General features: G+C 42.7%; 1 protein-coding gene across 1 annotated transcript in view; it reads left to right on the top strand.

The window, feature by feature from the left end:
* CNTN2 (contactin 2) overlaps positions 1–26,346 on the top strand; it is a 211,473-nt gene that overhangs the window by 83,312 nt on the left and 101,815 nt on the right. Inside the window, exons 4-6 of the mRNA XM_082245194.1 lie at positions 18,770–18,945; positions 21,861–21,956; positions 26,044–26,253. Of these exons, the coding sequence (XP_082101320.1) occupies positions 18,770–18,945; positions 21,861–21,956; positions 26,044–26,253 (482 nt within the window). The remainder of the gene's footprint in view (positions 1–18,769; positions 18,946–21,860; positions 21,957–26,043; positions 26,254–26,346) is intronic.

The raw sequence follows: 26,346 nt of genomic DNA, 5'->3' as shown, positions 1-26,346 counted from the left end.
CAGTTCTCTATCCAGGTACTCACCTTATGGTCCATACCTACCTTCCTTAGTTTGAACAGTAAGCGTTTGTGGGGAACGGTGTCAAAGGCCTTTGCAAAGTCCAGATACACCACATCCACAGGCTTACCTTTATCTAGGTGGCAGCTCACTTCATCATAGAAGGTTAATAGATTGGTCTGGCAAGAACGATTTTTCATGAATCCATGCTGATTACTACTAATAATACCATTTTCATTACTAAAGTCTTGTATGTGGTCCCTTAACATCCCCTCAAAAATCTTGCAGACTACTGATGTTAGGCTGACCGGCCTATAGTTACCCAGGATATATCTCGGCCCCTTTTTAAATATTGGTACCACGTTGGCTTTTTTCCAATCAGCTGGCACCATACCCGTCTGTAAATTATCCTTAAAGATCAAGAATAATGGTCTGGCAATCACCTGGCTGAGCTCCTTAAGAACCCTCGGGTGCAAGCCATCCGGTCCCGGTGATTTATTTATGTTAAGTTTCTCTAGTTTAGTTCTAAGTCTATCTTCTGTTAGCCATGGCGGTATTTCCTGAGGTGTGTTGTTTAGTTTGGCCTTACAAGCTGGGTTAGTGTAGCCCCCCAATTCTTTTGTGAAGACTGAAGAGATGAAATTATTTAACATTACCGCCTTTTCCCTGGCCTCTGTGGCCAAAACTCCCTTATCGTCTTTTATGGGGCCAATGTGTTCTGGCCTCAATTTCTTACTGTTTATATACTTAAATCATTTTTTGGGGTTCTTTTTACTCTCTTCCGCTATATGTCTCTCGTGTTCTATTTTAGCCGCCCTGATTTAGTCTTTACATTTCTTATTACACTCTTTGTAATGCTTGAATGACCCCTCAGCCTTGTATTTTTTGAAGGCCTTTTATTTAGCATAAATATGCATTTTTATGTTGGAGTTTAGCCACCCAGGGTTTAGTTTTGCTCTTTTTAATTTATTTCCCTTTGGAATGCACTGGTCAATCCCTTTGTTAAGTATGCTCTTGAAGCACTCCCATGTTTCCTCCGTGTTCTTTGTTCCCAGGTTTCTATCCCATTTGATATTTTCTAGCAGAGAGCGCAGTTTTGGGAAATTGGCTTTTTTGAAATTCAGTGTTCTTATATTTCCCTTGTGTTTCCTATTACTATAATTAATACTGAAACTAATTGACCTATGGTCACTGTTTCCTAAGTTGTCCCGTATTTCTATATCCGTGAGCAGGTCTGTATTGTTGGTAATCAGTAGGTCAAGTACCGCATTCTTTCTTGTCGGTGCATTCACCATCTGACCCATGAAATTGTCCTGCAAAACATTTAGGAACTGCCGAGCCTTGGCTGAATGCACGGTTCCTTCTGCCCAGTCAATATCTGGATAAAATAAAGTCCCCCATTATAATGACATTTCCCATCCTTGCTGCCAATCCTATCTGTAAAAGGAGGTCCGCCTCCCCCTCCTCCCTCTGGTTGGGGGGCCTATAGCATATGCCCAATATTACCTTCCCCACAGTCCCTTCCCTTTGAAGTTCTACCCATAGGGATTCTGCCTCGTCCATAGCTCCATTATTAATATCATCCCTCATATTTACCTGTACACTGTTCTTAATATACAGACATACCCCTTCCCCTTTTTTACCTTCTCTATCTCTGCGATAAAGGGAATACCCCTGAATTGTCACCATCCAGCCATGAGAGCTGTCAAACCAAGTCTCTGTTATCCCCACAAAATCTAAGTCCTCCTCAAACATCAGTAGCTCCAGCTCTCCCATCTTGTTAGCCAGTGACATCATAGAAACGGAAACTTGCGAACACTACTAAAGGAAATAAGTTACAATCAAACTGACGGCAGGGTTGTGACTCATTCACATACACAATACATCTGTTGTTTTGGGGAGGAAAAGCTGGAGATCAGCTTTAAAGTCAATTTAAAAAGATTATTACTCATAATATTAAAGTGCACCTGTGCCCAACCGTGCCTTTTGAACCAAAAAAAATACAAAAGGTTACAGCTATTTATTGCTGTATTTGTGCATGTTAGGGATTCTGCAAATCCTTAACATGTATCATCAAGTACTATCAACAAATAAAATGTCAGTTTTATGTCTTCTTATACAATAAGAAAATAGTTTAATAGTTGATTTTAGAATGCAGGAAAGAATTAGAAAGGCAGCTCATCTCCAGAGATCTTTCCTCTGACAAGGTCCTGGCTGTCCCTTTTTATGCCATACATGCATTCCTCTAACCCATTGATTTCTATAGGTACTGTAAGCCATACTACAGAGGACTTCTGGAGTTCAGCTTACCCATAGTGGCTTACCCATAGTGGTGTACATGGTGCAGCATGAAGAGCTCGGGACCTTGTCAGAGGCAGATCCCTGGATCAAGCAGGAATGTAACTATTATCCTAGAACTAGATGAGCTACTGAATACTTGTGGAGTAGGGATGATTTATTAAAGAACAACTTTACGAAGGGTGCCGTGTATATGAAGACAAAATATTTTTTCTCTTATTTAATAAATTACTGAATTTTTTAAAAAAACTTTCCATTTGTTTTGTTTTTTAAACTGTGTTACATTGAGATTTCCCTTCAAATCCAGTGCTGTAGACACAATAGGAATTGGAGAAAATCTCTCCAAATGAGGGATATCCCTTCTTAGACAGTTGTCACTGGAATAAATGTCCCCATTGCAAGATTGTTCTGGTGATGGCTCAAAATGTTGGATTTTTTCTCACTTTCATCAGTGGACTGAAGTGGTCATCAGAAGAAATAGAGCAAGTCTGCCCAGTGGGAAAAGAGACCACAATAACAACCTGCCAGGGGTTCCTCACCCATTACCACCCTATCCAAAACTGAAGAGAAACATTTTGGCTTTAAATACACTTTAATTCTTCTTTAGGGATAGGAGGGGAATTTAATTAAATTTGCTTAAATATACTTTCAATCAAAAAAAATCTACACATCTTCAAATTAGTTGCAATAAAATAGAGCTTTTTCTGCCTCTTCTACTTAGCAGCCTAGAGCTTCCACTTTCTGGTTCCTGACATGGCACATTATTAGCATCCACCAGTACACTGCCACTAAGGTATTACAGCAGTTAGTTGTTTACCCCAACCTTACATGTATCATATCGGATTTACATGTAATGAAAACCCTCTGGCTCTAATTAAGGGTGTCAAAGTACAGTTAATTAAATGGGGAATACTTATGGGTATGTCCGTAGCTAGCAGATTAGCTGGAGTCAAAGCCTTTTTCTCTAATCTGCATATCAGAAGAATTTTGATCACAGTAAGCAAGGTGGGAGTAAGGGCATCACTTGTTCATATTTGCATTAATAAAATGATAATTTTTTTTAGAAAGGAAATAAAGAGTAAAAAATGTTGTGGGGGAGAAAAAAAAAATAGAAATGACTGTAAAAAAAAAATGGCCAAAAATGTCTGCAGATTCTATGGGCTCTATGCAGAAAAATGCAATATATTAACTGAGATGGTCTTTGCAGACTGAGAATGAGCTTTGGGTTCAGGTTGAGCATGGGTTTGCAGTAAACCCAACTCATTCATGGTTTGAGGACCAAGTAAACGAATGCGACCACTCACCACTCTAACAGTACAATAATAATACACTTTCTGGCCTATGAACTGTGGTCAGAAGGATCAAAAATGGGGTTTTTCTTTTGTGCCACTAAAATCCTTGCTGTATTGTACTACATTACTGTAAATTGCAGGTGGTGGACTGCATATTACTGGGTACCCATCTGTGTTTACAACGCATAGACCCAACAACCTTTTTAGGTCTTCTTGTGTAAGTTCATTTCTGACCCCAACCCCTTGTATTTTTTTTTGTTCTTAATATTAATATAAGAATAAATATCTACTGTAGTATATAGGGTTGGGGATTTAGAATTTAGGTGTTTTTTTGGGGGGAGACATTTTTTTAAATATAATTTTGACTTTTTTTTTTGTTTGTTTTTGGGGTCAGCATCATAAACTTGTAACTGACACAGGCAAAGCTATCTTTGTTTGACTCCTAGTGACCCTGATATTCCTAGTGATCCTATAGCTGGATTTCCCCATGTTCCTAGTGATTGTAGCCTCTCCCAGTGCTTTCCATTGTGACCCCTGTACCCTCAGCATCTTTCAGCCTGTCTGCAGTGACTGTCAGTGTGTTCCTGCTTGCAATCTGTATCCTTGCACCTGTTGTTACCTTCAAGCATTTCAGTGTTTTTGCGCCACTGTTTCCCCATGTGTCCTGCAATCCCTGCCCTCGGCACTGCAAGGGATTCTTATCTGCTTATCAGCCCTTTGTACCAGAACTTGGGTGAATCAGATAACCACAACCTAGGAATCATCTATAGTGCAACCCATCTTCACCTCTAGGAGCCCTGGAGAAAACCAGGCAGTTCCATAGACTCTGCACCCTGGCCCTTCCAAGGGCCCTGACCCTTGCAGTATATGCAGGCAGCCTGGGTGCCTGTGCTACACCACAGTGTCAGGTACTCAGCTGTCTTTATTTTGCCCAGAAAACCATAATCAAGTCACTATTACTTTGCACAGAAGGCCATCCTTGCCCTCCACCAGCAGATGGAATTCCATGATGCAGCAGGGAGCAGAGGAGGAATATGAGAAGAATGAGGAAAAGAGAACATAGCAAAACTGAGTTATAAATATTGATGTTTCCCGAAGCCAAACAGTAGGAGGTCATTGCCACTGGTGCATACTAGAGGAGAGTATAAATATTTGTAGAAGGTTGGGTGATTTCTCTCTTCTCCTGGGCTGCCGCCTGGGAGGGTGTGTGAGGAGCACTTGGAAGATAAAGCCTGAAGCCTTAGGATGTGCTTGGAACAGATGATGTCTGAAATGAAGTACCAGAGGTCACTATGCCACTTAAGGTCCTGGATTTGGAACTTGAAAGTCTGGGAAAGCATCAAGATGGGATTATCGAGGGGGAGGCTGCTGCTGCGAAAAGATATGGATGCTAATGGAGAGGGCTGATACTAGATGCTGAATTTAGCTTAAAGGTTCCTCTCCTGTAACGGAATGTATTGTTGTGCTTCTCACTTAGCCACTGTTCTGCCCAGAAAATGTCAGTCCTCCTTGTTTCTGAAGGTACCACAATACCTCTTGGGGTCGGGGGGGGTGGGGGGGTGCTACACGCCCTTGAAGAGGAGAAGGCAAAAGGTGCTTTAACATTACTGTAAAAGAAAGTGGCTACCATGCTTCTTTGAGGTAAACACTGCAGAGCTGTTTTGTATTTGTAGCCTATACAAACACTCATGCACTGTCCTGACCTGAAGCCTATATTTTTGGGAGGGGGTTTGAGGATTTGGTGGAATGTGGGTCTGTGATTTTAAAGTGTTGTTTTGTTTACACTTTTTTTACAATTTGTTTATTTTTTTAAACTTTTAACAGTGCAATATCATACTATGAAAAAAAGCTTACAAATAGGGTTGAGCGAACACCTAGATGTCCGTGTTCGACGGGTTCGGCCGAACTTTAAAAAAAAGTCCGGGTCCGTGTCCCGGACTTTTACCGAACTTTTCCCGGACACCGAACCCCATTGAAGTCAATGGGGACCCGAACTTTAAGGCACTAAAATGGCTCTAAAACACCAAAGGAAAGGGCTAGAGTGCTGCAAATGGCAGCAAAACGTAATTAAGAGCATGGCAAGTGCTCTGCAAACAAATGTGGATAGGGAAATAACTTAAAACAACAAAAAAAAACAGAAAAATAAAACAATGTTCTTCTTCATCTCTGAAGGACGAGGCCCATATGGAGTAGGAGGGAGGTTAAGGTGGTGGTGGATGTGGCGGTGACATAGGCGTGCGCACAGGGTGTGCTGGGTGTGCCTGGGCACACCCTAATCACCTAGGGCACATAGCATTGCCAGTGAGGAGATGGGAAAGATCTCCCTGGGACCTGCTCTGCTCTATTTCTCCTTGCCTACAGGTACATGGCCCCGATACATTACTCTCCCTGCTGGCAAACACATGCATGTGTATTTCAACTTTGGGGTGCACACCTTAATGCAATAGGCTGCGCACACCTATGGGCGGTGTAGGTGGAAGCGGCGGTGGAGGAGGACCAGGGCCGGATTAACAGCATCATGGGCTTGGTGCTGAGGATTTTGAAGGGCCTTAGGGCCGTGCCTTGCCATGCACCCAGAGGAGGAAGGGTGCAGCCATGCATGCCTAATTCAACATGGGATGCTGTCTCTGAAGCCCATAAACACATCCATGCATCGCCAACTGTCCCTCCTTGTCCGGCCTTCACGCTGTGTGGGGAGGTTCTGAGGGTGCTGCCTGGGGAAGCGAGCATAGAAGCCAGACTTCTGTGTTTACAAGTGACAGAAGAGCGGTAACAGTGAATATGGCCAACCCGGGGCCTATATAAAAGGTAGGGGCCTGGAGCTGCAGCTCCAATAGCCCCTACATTAATCTGGCCCTGAGGAGGAGGACGAGGTAGCCAACACTGCTTCTTTTCACAAATTTTAAATGAGGGTACACCCCAAAAGAGTGAGAAAGAGCAAAAATGGAACAATGGGTGGGTAAGGTCGGTATCCATTGCTATTCTGCATAAGGTACGGAAAAGTCCCGTGGGATCCATGCCTGGTTCATTTTAATGAACGTGAGCTTGTCCACATTGTCTCTGGACAGGCGGCTGCGCTTGTCTGTTATAACGCCCCCAGCCGTGCTAAATACCCGTTCAGATAATACACTGGCTGCAGGGCACGCCAGCACCTCCAAGGCGTAAAGGGCAAGCTCAGGCCATGTGCCCAATTTGGAGACCCAGAAGTTGAAGGGGGCAGACCCGTCATTCACTACATGTAGGCGTGTGCACACATACTGCTCCACCATGTTGGTAAAATGCTGCCTCCTGCTAAGACGTTCCATCTGAGCTGCTGGTGCTGCTGTTTGTTGTGGCGTGCTGACAAAGCTTTTCCACATTTCGGCCATGCTAACCCTGCCTTCTGAGGTGCTGGCGGTGCCCTGGTTGCGTTGGCGACCTCCTCCTCCTCCTCCTCTGCCTTGTGCTTCCACTGTGGCCCCGCTGTCAGATGGGAATGCCAGCAGCATGGCGTCTACCAGCGTGCGCTTGTACTCGCGCATCTTGCGATCGCGCTCCAGTGAGTGAATTAAGGACGGTACGTTGTCCTTGTAACGGGGATCCAGCAGCGTGGCCACCCAGTAATCAGCACAAGTTAGAATGTGGGCAACTCGGCGGTCGTTGTGGAGACACTGCAGCATGTAATCGCTCATGTGTGCCAGGCTGCCCAGAGGCAACGAAAGGCTGTCCTCTGTGGGAGGTGTATGGTCCGTGTCCTCTGTATCCCCCCAGCCACGCACCAGTGATGGCCATGAGCTGGCCTGGGTGCCACCCTGCTGTGAACATGGTTCCATCTCCTCCTCCAGCTCCTCCTCCTCCTCATCCTCCTCATCCTCCAGAACTGTGCCCCTGCTGGACAATTGCGTCCCTGGCGTTTGCGTGTGCAGGAACCCACCCTCGGAGCCCCTTGCGAATGACTGCCCTGAAAGCCTTGGAAATGTTACCTCTTCATCCTCCTCCTCCTCCTCATCCTGTGCCACATCCTCTTCCATCATCGCCCGAATTGTTTTTTCAAGGAGGCATAGAAGTGGGATAGTTAAGCTGAGAACGGCGTCATTGCCACTGGCCATGTTGGTGGAGTACTCAAAACAGCGCAACAAGGCACACAGGTCTCGCATGGAGGCCCAGTTAAATTAAATAGCGGAATAGAAAATATGATCCAAAAAAAGTGTATGTATATCACACGTACACAACCACACTAGGCCCCAATTACTATTGTTTGTACCCCTAAAAGGCTAGATGAGGAGTAGGGGGAGTATGGAACAGGCAGCACCCTCAAACCTTCAGAAGTATGAGATGAACCCCAACAACTTGGAAAGGTGGATCTCTCTCACACGTACCGACACAGACTATCCCGCAATTCAATTGATCCTCAAAGGTTTTTATTGAATAGCGGAATAGGAAATATGATCAAAAAAAGTGTATGTATCTCGCACGTACACAACCACACTAGGCCCCAATTACTATTGTTTGTACCCCTAAAAGGCTAGATGAGGAGTAGGGGGGGTATGGAACAGGCAGCACCCTCAAACCTTCAGAAGTATGAGATGAACCCCAACAACTTGGAAAGGTGGATCTCTCTCACACGTACCGACACAGACTATCCCGCAATTCAATTGATCCTCAAAGGTTTTTATTGAATAGCGGAATAGGAAATATGATCAAAAAAAGTGTATGTATCTCGCACGTACACAACCACACTAGGCCCCAATTACTATTGTTTGTACCCCTAAAAGGCTAGATGAGGAGTAGGGGGGGTATGGAACAGGCAGCACCCTCAAACCTTCAGAAGTATGAGATGAACCCCAACAACTTGGAAAGGTGGATCTCTCTCACACGTACCGACACAGACTATCCCGCAATTCAATTGATCCTCAAAGGTTTTTATTGAATAGCGGAATAGGAAATATGATCAAAAAAAGTGTATGTATCTCGCACGTACACAACCACACTAGGCCCCAATTACTATTGTTTGTACCCCTAAAAGGCTAGATGAGGAGTAGGGGGGGTATGGAACAGGCAGCACCCTCAAACCTTCAGAAGTATGAGATGAACCCCAACAACTTGGAAAGGTGGATCTCTCTCACACGTACCGACACAGACTATCCCGCAATTCAATTGATCCTCAAAGGTTTTTATTGAATAGCGGAATAGGAAATATGATCAAAAAAAGTGTATGTATCTCGCACGTACACAACCACACTAGGCCCCAATTACTATTGTTTGTACCCCTAAAAGGCTAGATGAGGAGTAGGGGGGGTATGGAACAGGCAGCACCCTCAAACCTTCAGAAGTATGAGATGAACCCCAACAACTTGGAAAGGTGGATCTCTCTCACACGTACCGACACAGACTATCCCGCAATTCAATTGATCCTCAAAGGTTTTTATTGAATAGCGGAATAGGAAATATGATCAAAAAAAGTGTATGTATCTCGCACGTACACAACCACACTAGGCCCCAATTACTATTGTTTGTACCCCTAAAAGGCTAGATGAGGAGTAGGGGGGGTATGGAACAGGCAGCACCCTCTAACCTTCAGAAGTATGAGATGAACCCCAACAACTTGGAAAGGTGGATCTCTCTCACACGTACCGACACAGACTATCCCGCAATTCAATTGATCCTCAAAGGTTTTTATTGAATAGCGGAATAGGAAATATGATCAAAAAAAGTGTATGTATCTCGCACGTACACAACCACACTAGGCCCCAATTACTATTGTTTGTACCCCTAAAAGGCTAGATGAGGAGTAGGGGGGGTATGGAACAGGCAGCACCCTCAAACCTTCAGAAGTATGAGATGAACCCCAACAACTTGGAAAGGTGGATCTCTCTCACACGTACCGACACAGACTATCCCGCAATTCAATTGATCCTCAAAGGTTTTTATTGAATAGCGGAATAGGAAATATGATCAAAAAAAGTGTATGTATCTCGCACGTACACAACCACACTAGGCCCCAATTACTATTGTTTGTACCCCTAAAAGGCTAGATGAGGAGTAGGGGGGGTATGGAACAGGCAGCACCCTCAAACCTTCAGAAGTATGAGATGAACCCCAACAACTTGGAAAGGTGGATCTCTCTCACACGTACCGACACAGACTATCCCGCAATTCAATTGATCCTCAAAGGTTTTTATTGAATAGCGGAATAGGAAATATGATCAAAAAAAGTGTATGTATCTCGCACGTACACAACCACACTAGGCCCCAATTACTATTGTTTGTACCCCTAAAAGGCTAGATGAGGAGTAGGGGGGGTATGGAACAGGCAGCACCCTCAAACCTTCAGAAGTATGAGATGAACCCCAACAACTTGGAAAGGTGGATCTCTCTCACACGTACCAACACAGACTATCCCCCAATTTAACTGATCCCCAGAGGTTTTTGATTAAATAGCGGAATAGAAAATATGATCCCAAAAAAGTGTATGTATATCACACGTACACAACCACACTAGGCCCCAATTACTATTGTTTGTACCCCTAAAAGGCTAGGAGTAGGGGGAGTATGGAACAGGCAGCACCCTCAAACCTTCAGAAGTATGAGATGAACCCCAACAACTTGGAAAGGTGGATCTCTCTCACACGTACCAACACAGACTATCCCCCAATTTAACTGATCCCCAAAGGTTTTTGATTAAATAGCGGAATAGAAAATATGATCCCAAAAAAGTGTATGTATATCACACGTACACAACCACACTAGGCCCCAATTACTATTGTTTGTACCCCTAAAAGGCTAGGAGTAGGGGGAGTATGGAACAGGCAGCACCCTCAAACCTTCAGAAGTATGAGATGAACCCCAACAACTTGGAAAGGTGGATCTCTCTCACACGTACCAACACAGACTATCCCCCAATTTAACTGATCCCCAGAGGTTTTTGATTAAATAGCGGAATAGAAAATATGATCCCAAAAAAGTGTATGTATATCACACGTACACAACCACACTAGGCCCCAATTACTATTGTTTGTACCCCTAAAAGGCTAGGAGTAGGGGGAGTATGGAACAGGCAGCACCCTCAAACCTTCAGAAGTATGAGATGAACCCCAACAACTTGGAAAGGTGGATCTCTCTCACACGTACCAACACAGACTATCCCCCAATTTAACTGATCCCCAAAGGTTTTTGATTAAATAGCGGAATAGAAAATATGATCCCAAAAAAGTGTATGTATATCACACGTACACAACCACACTAGGCCCCAATTACTATTGTTTGTACCCCTAAAAGGCTAGGAGTAGGGGGAGTATGGAACAGGCAGCACCCTCAAACCTTCAGAAGTATGAGATGAACCCCAACAACTTGGAAAGGTGGATCTCTCTCACACGTACCAACACAGACTATCCCCCAATTTAACTGATCCCCAAAGGTTTTTGATTAAATAGCGGAATAGAAAATATGATCCCAAAAAAGTGTATGTATATCACACGTACACAACCACACTAGGCCCCAATTACTATTGTTTGTACCCCTAAAAGGCTAGGAGTAGGGGGAGTATGGAACAGGCAGCACCCTCAAACCTTCAGAAGTATGAGATGAACCTCAACAACTTGGAAAGGTGGATCTCTCTCACACGTACCAACACAGACTATCCCCCAATTTAACTGATCCCCAAAGGTTTTTGATTAAATAGCGGAATAGAAAATATGATCCCAAAAAAGTGTATGTATATCACACGTACACAACCACACTAGGCCCCAATTACTATTGTTTGTACCCCTAAAAGGCTAGGAGTAGGGGGAGTATGGAACAGGCAGCACCCTCAAACCTTCAGAAGTATGAGATGAACCCCAACAACTTGGAAAGGTGGATCTCTCTCACACGTACCAACACAGACTATCCCCCAATTTAACTGATCCCCAAAGGTTTTTGATTAAATAGCGGAATAGAAAATATGATCCCAAAAAAGTGTATGTATATCACACGTACACAACCACACTAGGCCCCAATTACTATTGTTTGTACCCCTAAAAGGCTAGATGAGGAGTAGGGGGAGTATGGAACAGGCAGCACCCTCAAACCTTCAGAAGTATGAGATGAACCCCAACAACTTGGAAAGGTGGATCTCTCTCACACGTACCGACACAGACTATCCCGCAATTCAATTGATCCTCAAAGGTTTTTATTGAATAGCGGAATAGGAAATATGATCAAAAAAAGTGTATGTATCTCGCACGTACACAACCACACTAGGCCCCAATTACTATTGTTTGTACCCCTAAAAGGCTAGATGAGGAGTAGGGGGGGTATGGAACAGGCAGCACCCTCAAACCTTCAGAAGTATGAGATGAACCCCAACAACTTGGAAAGGTGGATCTCTCTCACACGTACCGACACAGACTATCCCGCAATTCAATTGATCCTCAAAGGTTTTTATTGAATAGCGGAATAGGAAATATGATCAAAAAAAGTGTATGTATCTCGCACGTACACAACCACACTAGGCCCCAATTACTATTGTTTGTACCCCTAAAAGGCTAGATGAGGAGTAGGGGGGGTATGGAACAGGCAGCACCCTCAAACCTTCAGAAGTATGAGATGAACCCCAACAACTTGGAAAGGTGGATCTCTCTCACACGTACCAACACAGACTATCCCCCAATTTAACTGATCCCCAGAGGTTTTTGATTAAATAGCGGAATAGAAAATATGATCCCAAAAAAGTGTATGTATATCACACGTACACAACCACACTAGGCCCCAATTACTATTGTTTGTACCCCTAAAAGGCTAGGAGTAGGGGGAGTATGGAACAGGCAGCACCCTCAAACCTTCAGAAGTATGAGATGAACCCCAACAACTTGGAAAGGTGGATCTCTCTCACACGTACCAACACAGACTATCCCCCAATTTAACTGATCCCCAAAGGTTTTTGATTAAATAGCGGAATAGAAAATATGATCCCAAAAAAGTGTATGTATATCACACGTACACAACCACACTAGGCCCCAATTACTATTGTTTGTACCCCTAAAAGGCTAGGAGTAGGGGGAGTATGGAACAGGCAGCACCCTCAAACCTTCAGAAGTATGAGATGAACCCCAACAACTTGGAAAGGTGGATCTCTCTCACACGTACCAACACAGACTATCCCCCAATTTAACTGATCCCCAGAGGTTTTTGATTAAATAGCGGAATAGAAAATATGATCCCAAAAAAGTGTATGTATATCACACGTACACAACCACACTAGGCCCCAATTACTATTGTTTGTACCCCTAAAAGGCTAGGAGTAGGGGGAGTATGGAACAGGCAGCACCCTCAAACCTTCAGAAGTATGAGATGAACCCCAACAACTTGGAAAGGTGGATCTCTCTCACACGTACCAACACAGACTATCCCCCAATTTAACTGATCCCCAAAGGTTTTTGATTAAATAGCGGAATAGAAAATATGATCCCAAAAAAGTGTATGTATATCACACGTACACAACCACACTAGGCCCCAATTACTATTGTTTGTACCCCTAAAAGGCTAGGAGTAGGGGGAGTATGGAACAGGCAGCACCCTCAAACCTTCAGAAGTATGAGATGAACCCCAACAACTTGGAAAGGTGGATCTCTCTCACACGTACCAACACAGACTATCCCCCAATTTAACTGATCCCCAAAGGTTTTTGATTAAATAGCGGAATAGAAAATATGATCCCAAAAAAGTGTATGTATATCACACGTACACAACCACACTAGGCCCCAATTACTATTGTTTGTACCCCTAAAAGGCTAGGAGTAGGGGGAGTATGGAACAGGCAGCACCCTCAAACCTTCAGAAGTATGAGATGAACCTCAACAACATGGAAAGGTGGATCTCTCTCACACGTACCAACACAGACTATCCCCCAATTTAACTGATCCCCAAAGGTTTTTGATTAAATAGCGGAATAGAAAATATGATCCCAAAAAAGTGTATGTATATCACACGTACACAACCACACTAGGCCCCAATTACTATTGTTTGTACCCCTAAAAGGCTAGGAGTAGGGGGAGTATGGAACAGGCAGCACCCTCAAACCTTCAGAAGTATGAGATGAACCCCAACAACTTGGAAAGGTGGATCTCTCTCACACGTACCAACACAGACTATCCCCCAATTTAACTGATCCCCAAAGGTTTTTGATTAAATAGCGGAATAGAAAATATGATCCCAAAAAAGTGTATGTATATCACACGTACACAACCACACTAGGCCCCAATTACTATTGTTTGTACCCCTAAAAGGCTAGGAGTAGGGGGAGTATGGAACAGGCAGCACCCTCAAACCTTCAGAAGTATGAGATGAACCCCAACAACTTGGAAAGGTGGATCTCTCTCACACGTACCAACACAGACTATCCCCCAATTTAACTGATCCCCAGAGGTTTTTGATTAAATAGCGGAATAGAAAATATGATCCCAAAAAAGTGTATGTATATCACACGTACACAGCCACACTAGGCCCCAATTACTATTGTTTGTACCCCTAAAAGGCTAGGAGTAGGGGGAGTATGGAACAGGCAGCACCCTCAAACCTTCAGAAGTATGAGATGAACCCCAACAACTTGGAAAGGTGGATCTCTCTCACACGTACCAACACAGACTATCCCCCAATTTAACTGATCCCCAAAGGTTTTTGATTAAATAGCGGAATAGAAAATATGATCCCAAAAAAGTGTATGTATATCACACGTACACAACCACACTAGGCCCCAATTACTATTGTTTGTACCCCTAAAAGGCTAGATGAGGAGTAGGGGGAGTATGGAACAGGCAGCACCCTCAAACCTTCAGTATGAGATTGTGTTCACTGTACCCCACAAAGATTGAGTTCACTGCACCCCACAATGATTGTGTTCACTGCACCCCACAAAGATTGTGTTCACTGCACCTCACAAAGATTGTGTTCACTGTACCCCCCAAAGATTGTGTTCACTGCACCCCACAAAGATTCTGTTCACTGTACCCCACAAAGATTGTGTTCACTGCACCCCAAAAAGATTGTGTTCACTGCACCCCAAAAAGGATGTTGTTCACTGCACCCCAAAAAGGATGTTGTTCACTCCACCCCAAAAAGATTGTGTTCACTGCACCCCACAAAGATTGTGTTCACTGCACCCCAAAAAGATTGTGTTCACTGCACCCCAAAAATGATTTTGTTCACTGCACCCCAAAAAGGATTTTGTTCACTGCACCCCAAAAAGGATGTTGTTCACTCCACCCCAAAAAGATTGTGTTCACTGCACCCCAAAAAGATTGTGTTCACTGCACCCCACAAAGGATTTTGTTCACTGCACCCCAAAAAGATTGTGTTCACTGCACCCCAAAAAGGATGTTGTTCACTGCACCCCAAAAAGGATTTTGTTCACTGCACCCCAAAAAGATTGTGTTCACTGCACCCCACAAAGGATTTTGTTCACTGCACCCCACAAAGATTGTGTTCACTGCACACCAAAAAGGATTGTGTTCACTGCACCCCAAAAAGATTTTGTTCACTGCACCCCAAAAAGATTGTGTTCACTGCAGCCCAAAAAGATTGTGTTCACTGCAGCCCAAAAAGATTGTGTTCACTGCAGCCCAAAAAGATTGTGTTCACTGCAGCCCAAAAAGATTGTGTTCACTGCAGCCCAAAAAGATTGTGTTCACTGCAGCTCACACACAGAAAAATGGATGTGGATCACTGACACCTGCCTATCTCCAATCCCACACCACACAGCAATATCGATTGTAGTTTGTAGAACACAGTTTCCCTAAAATTCAGCAGACTCTGTCCCTAACAGGATTGAGAAGAGATCGTAGATCAGGATTGAGTGCAGACCCCACCCCCCACACAGCAATATCGATTGTAGTTTGTAGAAGACACTGACCCTATATAATTCAGCAGACTCTATCCCTAAAATGCCTACAACTCGCCCTGCCTAAACACTCCGACCTGTCCCTCAATTCTATCCGGACACAAATGGTTTTTTCCTGCCTATCTTTCCCTAATCAGCAGCCAGCACGTTGATGTGTGCTCTGTCCCTGAATCTAAGCAGCATAATGACGCCGCTGCGGCTGCCTCGAACTTATAAAGACTTGGTCACATGCTTCAGACGGCCAATCACAGCTACTGAGACATTTGCAGGCATGGCTGGGATGGCTTAAGGCACACCAGTTAAACGATTGTTGATTGGCTGTTGAAAGCCCGCCATGAAAAGAGCGCCAAAGCATGCAAAACCCGGAAATAAAACGACCGAACACGGATTTTTACCCGAACATACAGTAAAGTGTCCGTGTCCGTGTTCGGGTACAAAAAATCCAATTATTCGGTACGAACACGAATAATACAGTCCGTGTTCGCTCAACACTACTTACAAACTATACTATTAAACTGTTGTGCCACTGGCCAATTTGTATGAAGTTGAGGGCTTCAGATTTACTTTTTAGGAGAACATTTTCCAATTTAGTTTAGCTCTGTTGTGACTGCTGCTTCCACTGGTAAATTCGGGTTGCATCCCAAGCTACTAAAAAAAAAGTCTATTAAAGTACACATGTAAAATGTGAGGCCAGTATACAGTGTCGATGACATTGTGTCTAAGAATCGCACTGTTCTGTAACACCATATAGGCATCAGGCACCTTATCCCCACAATATATAAGCACAAATTCACTTATCTCTATTGTAAACACTTTTTAATGAGACTTTTTTTTTTTAATGTTTATAATATTAGCCGTTTACTTGTGTAATTTCCCTTAGTGTCAGACAAGATCATCCATTCCCCAGTAGTGTCATGCTATGCTATTTTAGTGAGGAGAGAGCAGAATCCTCTTTCCAGCTTCGATTGCAGTGCCACAAGTAATAGTCTCACAAACTAGTGTAAACCTTGGCACAATAAAAAAAAAAAAACAAAAAAAGGCTTCCATTACATATTATTTAAGTGCACACTGAAAATAGACAGAGCTAACAGTTTATCTGAGCCTGCTTTAAAGATGAATCTCATTAAAACCGGGACTGCTTACCAACCAGCAATAAACATAGGCTTTATGTTCAAGTCGAACATACGTTCAACTCGAACATCGGGTGTTCATGTGTTCACTGAACACCCAGGTTGCTCGGCGGGAAGTTCGCCCCTCGACGAGCGCCCCATAATGCACTTCGTGATCGCAGTTCATTAAGTGCTTGTGATTGGCCAAAGCATGCACCTGACCTGTATGCTTTGGCCAATCACAGCACAATGTCCTGTTCTATCATGATCATGATCTATGATTGGCCAAAGGCAGGGTGCCCACGCCCCACACTATATAAGGCTGCTGCTTACACGTATAGTTTGTGACAATAGAGATTAGGTAGGTAGTTAGTGGATAGTGTGTTCAGTCAGTTTAGTGCAGTCAGTGTAGTGTACAGGCATACTCCAAATTTTTAAAATGCATGGATAAGTTGTAGTCCTGGGTCCCCTCTCGGTGCTCCCCAAGTTTTGTGTCCCTGTCACTTGTGGTTCGTGGGCAGTGCCATGTCAAGTTGACCAATATTTCCCATAAATGCCAATGTTAAAGACAGGGAGCAGTGCCATGTCAAGCTGACCAAGATTTCCCATAGATGCCAATGTTAAAGACCGGGCGCAATCCTATATCAAGCTAACCAATATTTCCCATAGATGCCAATAAGCACTGAAAGCTGAAAATTGGTCTGGACAGGAAGGGGTGAAAGTGCCCTGTATTTAAGTGGTTAAGGGGAACCCTATGACAGAATTTAAAAAAGAAATGGCAAGGGGTCCCCCCAAAATCTATACCAGGCCAAGGTCTGGTATAGATTTTAAGGGAAACTCCACGCCAAAATAAAAAAAAAATGGTGTGCGCCCCCCCAAAATCTATACCAGACCTTTATCCGAGCATGCAGCATGGCAGGCCTGGAAAGGGGAGGATGATCGAGCGCCCCCCCCCTCCTGAACCATACCAGGCCGCTTGCCCTCTGTTGATGGGGACAAGAGTCTCTTCCTAACAACCCTGGCCTGTGGTTGTGAGGGTCTGCGGGTGGGGCGCTTATCATAATCTGGAAGTCCCCTTTAACAAGGGGGCCCCCAGATCCTGCCCCCTCATGTGAATGGGAAACTAGTTACTGTATATCCAACTTGAAAGTAGTGTTCATTTTGGCAGCAAATTTCGATTTCGTTCTCCTCGTATTTTAGTCTTTTGACTAAAATGCTATTTTAGTTGTAGTTGTATTTTAGTCATCTGAATTGTTTTATTCATATTTTATTCAACTAACATCTAAAGTACATTCTAGTCAACTAAAATCTCATAAATTTTAGTCAACTACAAATCGAATGGGTTTACATTCTTTGGGTTCTTCTTTACCTCTCTCACCAAGGCTCTTCTCCCCCGATAGCTCAGTTTGGCCGGACGGCCAGCTCTAGGAAGGGTTCTGGTCGTCCCAAACGTCTTCCATTTGAGGATTATGTGCTCTTAGGAACCTTAAGTGCAGCAGAAATCTTTTTGTAACCTTGGCCAGATCTGTGCCTTGCCACAATTCTGTCTCTGAGCTCTTCAGGCAGTTCCTTTGACCTCATGATTCTCATTTGCTCTGACATGCATTGTGATCTGGAAGGTCTTATATAGACAGGTGTGTGGCTTTCCTAATCAAGTCCAATCAGTATAATCAAACCCAGCTGCACTCAAATTAAGGTGTAGAACCATCTCAAGGATGATCAGAAGAAATGGAAAGCACCTGAGTTAAATATATGAGTGTCACAGCAAAGGGTCTGAATACTTAGGACCATGTGATATTTCAGTTTTTCTTTTTTAATAAATCTGCAACAATGTCAACAATTCTGTGTTTTTCTGTCAGTATGGGGTGCTATGTGTACATTCATGAGGAAGAAGAATGAACTTAAATGATTTTAGCAAATGGCTGCAATATAACAAAGAGTGAAAAATTTAAGGGGGTCTGAATACTTTCTGTACCCACTGTAGGTAAATTGTAATGCATTATTTAAACATTTCTCCACAATTTCCAAATTAATTATATACTCCTGGAGCAAAAATCGAATATGTTATTTTATATGGTATTAAGGTTTGAACACGCATTACAGACACAGATTCAGCCATTGTTATTGTTTGAAAAAGATTATGGAGTACTACAATTTATTTTAAAAAAAAAATGAAAATGTTTTGTCATTGACATTAACTTTATTGATTCTGCTTGCAGATGGAAGCTAAATGGCACCGATTTGAACCTTGCTGAAAACTCTAGTTACCGCCTATTTGGAGGGAACCTGGCCATCTCTAACCCTACTCAGTCTAAACATGCGGGGACCTATCAGTGTGTTGCCTCTAACACTTTGGGCACAGTGCTCAGCAATGAAGCCTCACTACGATTTGGATGTAAGCAGGATACCCAGAACAAAGCATTAAAGTGGATGTAAACCTGATTCATGAAATTTGACCTGGACCCATCTGTAGTGTTATTGTGTTTCTCTTCAAAGCCCCAAGTCCCGTAGCTTTCGCCTGCTTCGTTCTTCTGTTATCAGCATGATAACTTCTCACAAGTTCATATTGTCTTGTCACATCAGAGCTTTGCAAGCTTCTGCCTATGTGGAGAGGGGGGGGGTGTGCCTTTCCTCCAATCAGCTGTCTCTCAGTGTATGGGCAAATTTCCCTCCCACAGGTGAATCAAAAGAGAAGATAAAATTCTAACAGGACATGCACTTTCTAAACAGTATAAAAAGCTGAAGACAGCACATATACAAATAGAACTTATGTAGGGAGATTTGTTTCATCTCTGTGTATCATCTGAGGCTGTTCACTTTACTGGGTATACAGTATCTCACAAAAGTGAGTACACCCTCACATTTTTGTAAATATTTTATTCTATCTTTTCATGTAACAACACTGAAGAAATTACAATTTTCTACAATTTAAAGTAGTGAGTGTACAGCCTGTATAACAGTGTAAATTTGCTGTCTCCTCAAAATAACTCAATACACAGCCATTAATGTCTAAACCGCTGGTAACAAAACTGAGTACACCCTTAAGTTAAAATGTCCAAATTGGGCCCATTAACTATTTTCCCTCCCAGGTGTCATGTGACTCGTTAGTGTTACAAGGTCTCAGGTGTGAATGGGGAGCAGGTGTGTTAATTTGGTGTTATCACTCTCACTCTCTCATACTGGTCACTGAAAGTTCAACATGGCACGTCATGGCAATGAACTCTCTGAGGATCTGAAAAAAAGAATTGTTTCTCTACATAAAGATGGCCTAGGCTATAAGAAGAGTGCCAAGACCCTGAAACTGAGCTGCAGCATAGTGGCCAAGACCATACAGCGGCTTAACAGGACAGGTTCTACTCAGAACAGGCCTCGCCATGGTTGACCAAAGAAATTGAGTGCACATGCTCAGCATCATATCCAGAGGTTGTCTTTGGAAAATAGACAAATGAGTGCTGTCAGCATTGGTGCAGAGATTGAAGGGGTGGGGGGGTCAGCCTGTCAGTGCTCAGACCATACGTCGTACACTGCATCAAATTGGTCTGCATGGCTGTCATCCCAGAAATAAGCCTCTTCTAAAGATGATGCACAGGAAAGCCTACAAACGGTTTGCTGAAGACAAGCAGACTAAGGACATGGATTGCTGGAACCATGTCCTTTGGTCTGATGAGACAAGATACATTTATTTGGTTCAGATGGTGTCAAGCGTGTGTGGTGGCACCCAGGGGAGGAGTACAAAGACAGGTGTGTTGCATACAGTCAAGCATGGTGTTGGGAGTGTCATAGTCTGGGGCTACATGAGTACTGCCGACACTGGGGAGCTACAGTTCATTGAGGGAACCATGAATGCTAACATGTACTGGGCCGCAGGGCAGTATTACAACATGATAACGACCCCAGACACACCTCCAAGACAACCACTGCCTTGCTAAAGAAGCTGAGGGTAAAGGTGATGGACTGCCCAAGTGGGACATCCTCAAATGGAAGGTGGAGGAGTGCAAGGTCTCTAACATCCACCAGCTCTGTGATGTCGTCATGGAGGAGTGGAAGAGGACTCCAGTGGCAACCTGTTAGGCCAGTGCTGGAAAATAATGGTGACAACACAAAATATTGACACTTTGGGCCCAATTAAGGAAATTTTTATTTAGTGGTGTACTCTTGTTGCCAGCGGTTTAGACATTGATGGCTGTGTGTTGAGTTATTTTGAGGTAACAGCAAATGTATACTGTTATACAAACTGTACATTTACTACTTTACATTGTAGCAAAGTGTCATATCTTCAGTGTTGTCACATGAAAAGATATAATTAAATATTTACAAAAATGTGAGGGGTGTGCTCACTTTTGTGAGATACTGTATGTGAGGGTTTACATACACTTTAAACGATTTTAGGTCACAAAAATGATATGCAGTTACACAAACATTATACTGGCAAATACTGTTTTTATCATTTTACCTCCACCTTCCTGTTACAGCAGTTCTGCAGGAAGTCTTCATATGACTATGCAGTCCAATGGGAAACTTAGACCTCCTGCTCTCAACAATCGGCACTCAGTAATACCACTAAACTGACATCTCTGCTTTTGCTCTGCATTTCAAGTCTTATCGATGATAATATAACGCAGGAGTTAGAGGACAGGGAATAAAATTTAGTTGCAAATCAAAATAAGGGGGTACTTGGCTAATAAATTAAAAGGCATGCAAATGTTTTTGGACTTGCTGAAATAAATTTCAGTTCGTTTTTTAATAATAAGTGTTGTCTGAGACCCCTCCCATGTACAGCATTTACATATTGTACTTTCACATCAGTCCCTGCCCTCAATGAGCTTACAATCTAAGGCCACTATCACACATACATACAGTATATATATACACACACAACACACACAAACAAGGGTCAGTTTAGATAGGAGTCAATCAACCTGCCAACATGTTTTTGGAGCGTGGGAGGAAACCAGATTACCCAGGGAAAACCCATAAAACTGCAGAGAGAGCATGCACATTCCATGATAGTGTCCTTACAGGGAGGCTAATTTAGTCTAGGGGGGTAGAACATATCTACTTCCTTGCGTCTGGAGGCTTTCTCCTCTTTGCCCGTTATGCAGCTGCCCTCTTGCTAAAGCAATTACATACAAAGCAGGATCAGCGATCCTCCATTTTGCATGAGGATGTCAAGGGCCCTGCCACATTCTTGGAGTAAAGGAGAGTGGAGCAGGAAATAGGATTAGAATTCCTCTATAATACACCTCCTAGACTTTAAAATTCAGTTGGCATGCTACACTATTGCATAACTACATTATTTGTTTTCCACAGATTTGCATGAGTTTCCACCAGAGGAGAGAGATCAAGTGAAGACAACAGAAGGACAAGGAATTATATTACCATGTAACCCTCCACAGCATTATCCAGGTATTCCTTATGCCAAAATTGTGCCAAAACTCCAACTCAGAGAGACAAACTAAGATTTTGTTTGTTTTTTTACATTATTAGACAGTTTCTTATGCAAGTCTGGTAATGTACAACACACTCGCTACTACCCGCCTAATTTATTAAAGAGATCCTATTTACAACATATTAGTAATGAGAAATTCCACATCACTGCGCTGGGGTGATTTAGGCGCAACCCAATTAATTTGAATGGTCCACCTTTAGCAGCCCTACTGGCTGTGGAATATAATGAGGGAATAATTGTTGCCTTGGCATCCCCGTACTTTGCCTTTGCAGCCTAAGGGGGGTATTTGGGGGGGGAGGGGTTCAGTGAAAACGCAGCTCAGCTGCATGTTTTTACCACTCTGCCCCTAGGCTGGCTTTACATTTCTGCTTTTCAGTAATCTTCAAAATACACAACTTTTTCATACATTTCTGCAGCACTTGGTAATTGACAATGCAACACTATTTATTTTGAATTGCACCCCGGGACAAATGCATTGCAGAGCACAACAATACACAGATGGGAGAGTTTTGTGTATTGGCAGTCCATTCAAAAACAAAAAGGTGCAATAATTAAGGAAAGTGCATAGGGAAGAAGAGCACAAGACCAGCATAGTATATCTAATAGCTATGGGAGATGGTTTGGTGACAAAATGCGTGGGTGTGGCTTTGTTTTTTGTGTGGGTGTGGCTTTGTTTTTTTTCAGCATGCTACCAAATGAGTGGTGCACCACTCTCAGTGGACCTGGAGGGTGTGATAGATAGTTAAGCTTTAATGCTTAAGGTAGCACTAACAAATATGAGTATTGTGTACTGGTTTTATAAAAAAAAATTGTTATACAGTTTTGTACTATGCAGTCTCTCTTTTTTTGCCTATGGATTCATGAAAAAAATGTGTGTAGTAGTGTAGGAGTGTGTAGACCCTATATGGAACATTTACACGCACCTACTTTGCGTCCTATGCAAATCCCCATTTTTTTCCCCAGAAAATGATATACAACCCTCAAACAATTTCATAATTTCTGAAAGCAGAGGCCCTGTAGAATAAATTATATTGTTTTTCTATGTTACACGATATTTGTGCAACAGCAAGTGCATATTTTCAGGAAAAAATACACTAAAATGTATTTTAGTGCACACAAACACAATATAATACCTATTTTTGTTGTAAAATATAAAAATGAGTTTAGATACCAAACATGTCAAACATGTCAAACCTTACAATTGAGCAAGCCCATGGAATGACGAAAAACTGTGGTATCCAAAATTGTTCATAGATGACACTTTCAAAGCTTTTATAGGTTTTCAATTTAGAGTTAACCATGAACTGAGACCTATAATTATTGTTTTCACTGTCGTACTTTGAATTTGCATGTGTGCACAGGGAGATGGGATTGCTTTAATATTTTTTTTTTATTTATTTTATTAGAATTTAATTTTCTTTATTGCATTTTTATTTACATTAGGGGGGGGGACAAGCCCCAATATGTGACAGCATGGGCAGGCAACAAGTTCTCTTGATAGAGAAAGTGGTCTGACGACTCTATGGCTGCTCGGATCAGTTTTACTGAAAATCTGACCACTGGCTGAAAAAATTTATACAAATTACACATTCTGAACTTATGCTTGTTTTAACCACTTGAAGTCAAGGATGTATATATACAGTGAGGAAGAAAAATATTTGATCCGTTGCTGAGACAGAACAACAACAAAATATCCAGAAAAAGGCATTTCACAAAATTATAAATAGATTTGCATTTGAATCAGTGAAATAAGTATTTGATCCCTTATCAATTAGAAAGATTTCTGGCTCCCAGGTGTCCTCTATACAGGTAACGAGCTGAGATTAGGAGCACTCTCTTAAAGGAAGTGCTCCTAATCTCAGCTTGTTACCTGTATAAAAGAAACATGTCCACAGAAGCACCCAATCAATCAGATTCCAATCTCTCCACTGTGGTCAAAACCAAAGAGCTGTCCAAGGATGTCAGGTACAAGATTGTAGACCTACACAAGGCTGGAATGGTCCTACAAGACCATCGCCCAGCAGCTTGGTGAAAGGGTGAGAACAGTTGGTGCGATTATTTGCAAATGGAAGAAACACAGATATAACTGTTAATCTCCCTCGGGCTGGGGCTCCATGCAATATCTCACCTCGTGGAGTTTCAATGATCGTGAGAATGGTGAGGAATCAGCCCAGAACTACACAGGAGAATCTTGTCGATAATTTCAAGGAAGCTGGGACCATAGTCACCAAGAAAACAATTGGTAACACACTACGCCATGAAGGACTAAAATCCTGCAGTGCCTGCAAGGTCCCCTTGCTCAAGAAAGCACTTGTACAGGCCCTCTTAAATTTGCTAATGAACATCTGAATAATTCAGAGGAGAACTGGGTGAAAGTGTTGTGATCGCTGAGACCAAAATCAAGTTATTTGGCCTCAACTCGCCGTGTTTGGAGAAGGAGGAATGCTGCCTATGACCCCAAGAACACCATCCCCACCGTCAAACATTGAGGTGGAAACATTATGCTTTGGGGGCATTTTTATGCTAAGGGGACAGGACAACTTCACTGCATCAAAGAGATGATGGGCAGGGCCATGTAATGTCAAATTTTGGGTGAAAACCTCCTTCCCTCAGCCAGGAAATTAGTTTGGGCATAGATGGGTATTCCAGCATGACAATGACCCAAAAGACACGGCCAAGGCAACAAAGTAGTGGCTCAAGAGGAAGTACATTAAGGTCCTGGAGTGGCCTAGCCAGTCTCCAGACCTTAATCCCATTGAAAATATTTGGAGGGAGCTAAAGGTTCGAGTTACCAAACGTCAGCCTCGACACCTTAATTACTTGGACAGGATATGCAAAGAGGAGTGGGACAAAATCTCTCCTGAGATGTGTGCAAACCTGGTGGCCAACTACAAGAAATGGCAGACCTCTTTAAATGCCAACAAAAGATTTGCCACCAAGTACTAAGTCATGTTTTGCAAATAGGTCAAATAATTATTTCACTCATTAAAATTCAAATCACTTTATAACTTTTTTTAAATGCATTTTTCTGGATTTTTCTGGTTGGGTATTCTGTCTCTCACTGTTAAAATAAACCCACCATTAAAATTATAGACTGATCATTTCTTTGTCAGTGGGCAAACGTACAAAGTCAGCAGGGGATCAAATACTTTTTTTCCCTCACTGTATACAGTGCCTTGAAAAAGTATTCATGAACTGAACTGAAATCTTTTATTAGCTCCTTCTCACTTGAAGTATAACTATTCCTAAATGTAAGGATTTTGTCAGTTAAGTTCATGAGATTGGAGGAGCTGGACTTGTAGACTGTAGAACCCTTTTAGGGTTTTTGTCCCTCTAGGCTTCTAGCAATCCCTCTAATCTTTGTTAAATATCTTATCCTGATCCATTATTAGTTAGTTGTTGCAATTAAGCCTTTTCCCTTATAATCCATATATGTTTGTGAGCAGTGCACGCTACTGACCAGAGCAGCCTAGTCCCATGACCAAGAGATCACCATGACATGGTGGGACAAATTTGACAGGTCTGGGGACTGCCTAATTTGAGACCATGTTAAGAGAGGCTGTGCTGTTTAAGCATTACATGTCAGAGATTTCCTTGTTGGAGAGAGACTGTCCTATGGTGCATCTGGGCACCAACATCCTTCACTTACTGGTAGAAAATTGCTGGAAAGCTTCTTTCTTTCTTATGCCCCACCCTTTACTCCAGCTCTATCATAAAAAAAAACCCACAGGATGCCTGGGAGCAAATAACTTCCCATGACAACCATCAATGTCAGGTAGGAGGATTCAGTGCTCATCAGTCGGAAAGCACATCAACTCAAACTCATGAGATAACTGGGAGATGATACAGCAGAAGAGGAGTGTGCATACGCACAGTGTAGACTCAGGATCGCAATGGTGGGGAAGGACATTTCATGGAATCCTTATTTCCTTCTCCAAGCTTTCTCTAACTTTTTTTTGTTTATCAATTAAATTGCATATAATGGATTGACTGTTTTTGTTTATGGATTTTTTTTTTAAATTTATTGTTATCTGTTTCTTGCAGGTTTATCCTACCGATGGCTGTTGAATGAGTTTCCAAATTTCTTAGCCAATGACAGTAGACACTTTGTATCCCAAGTGACAGGGAATTTGTATATTGCACGTACAGAAACAGAAGATGTAGGAAAATATTCCTGTCTTGCCACCAGTCACATCGCCTTTACAACCAAAAGTGTTTACAGTAATTTTACTCCACTTATCATCACTCCAGGAGGTTAGTGGCTTAGTGATGTAATAATGCTTTTAGGAAAACTTATTGTAGGATAACACATGTCCCACTTTGAGCACTGGCATGACACTGTACTTT

Source organism: Pelophylax lessonae (assembly GCF_965119305.1).
Source record: "Pelophylax lessonae genome assembly, chromosome: 2".
Lineage (NCBI taxonomy): Eukaryota > Metazoa > Chordata > Amphibia > Anura > Ranidae > Pelophylax > Pelophylax lessonae.
The sequence above is the reverse complement of the archived record's forward strand: the minus strand, read 5'-3'. Positions and strand labels throughout refer to the sequence as shown.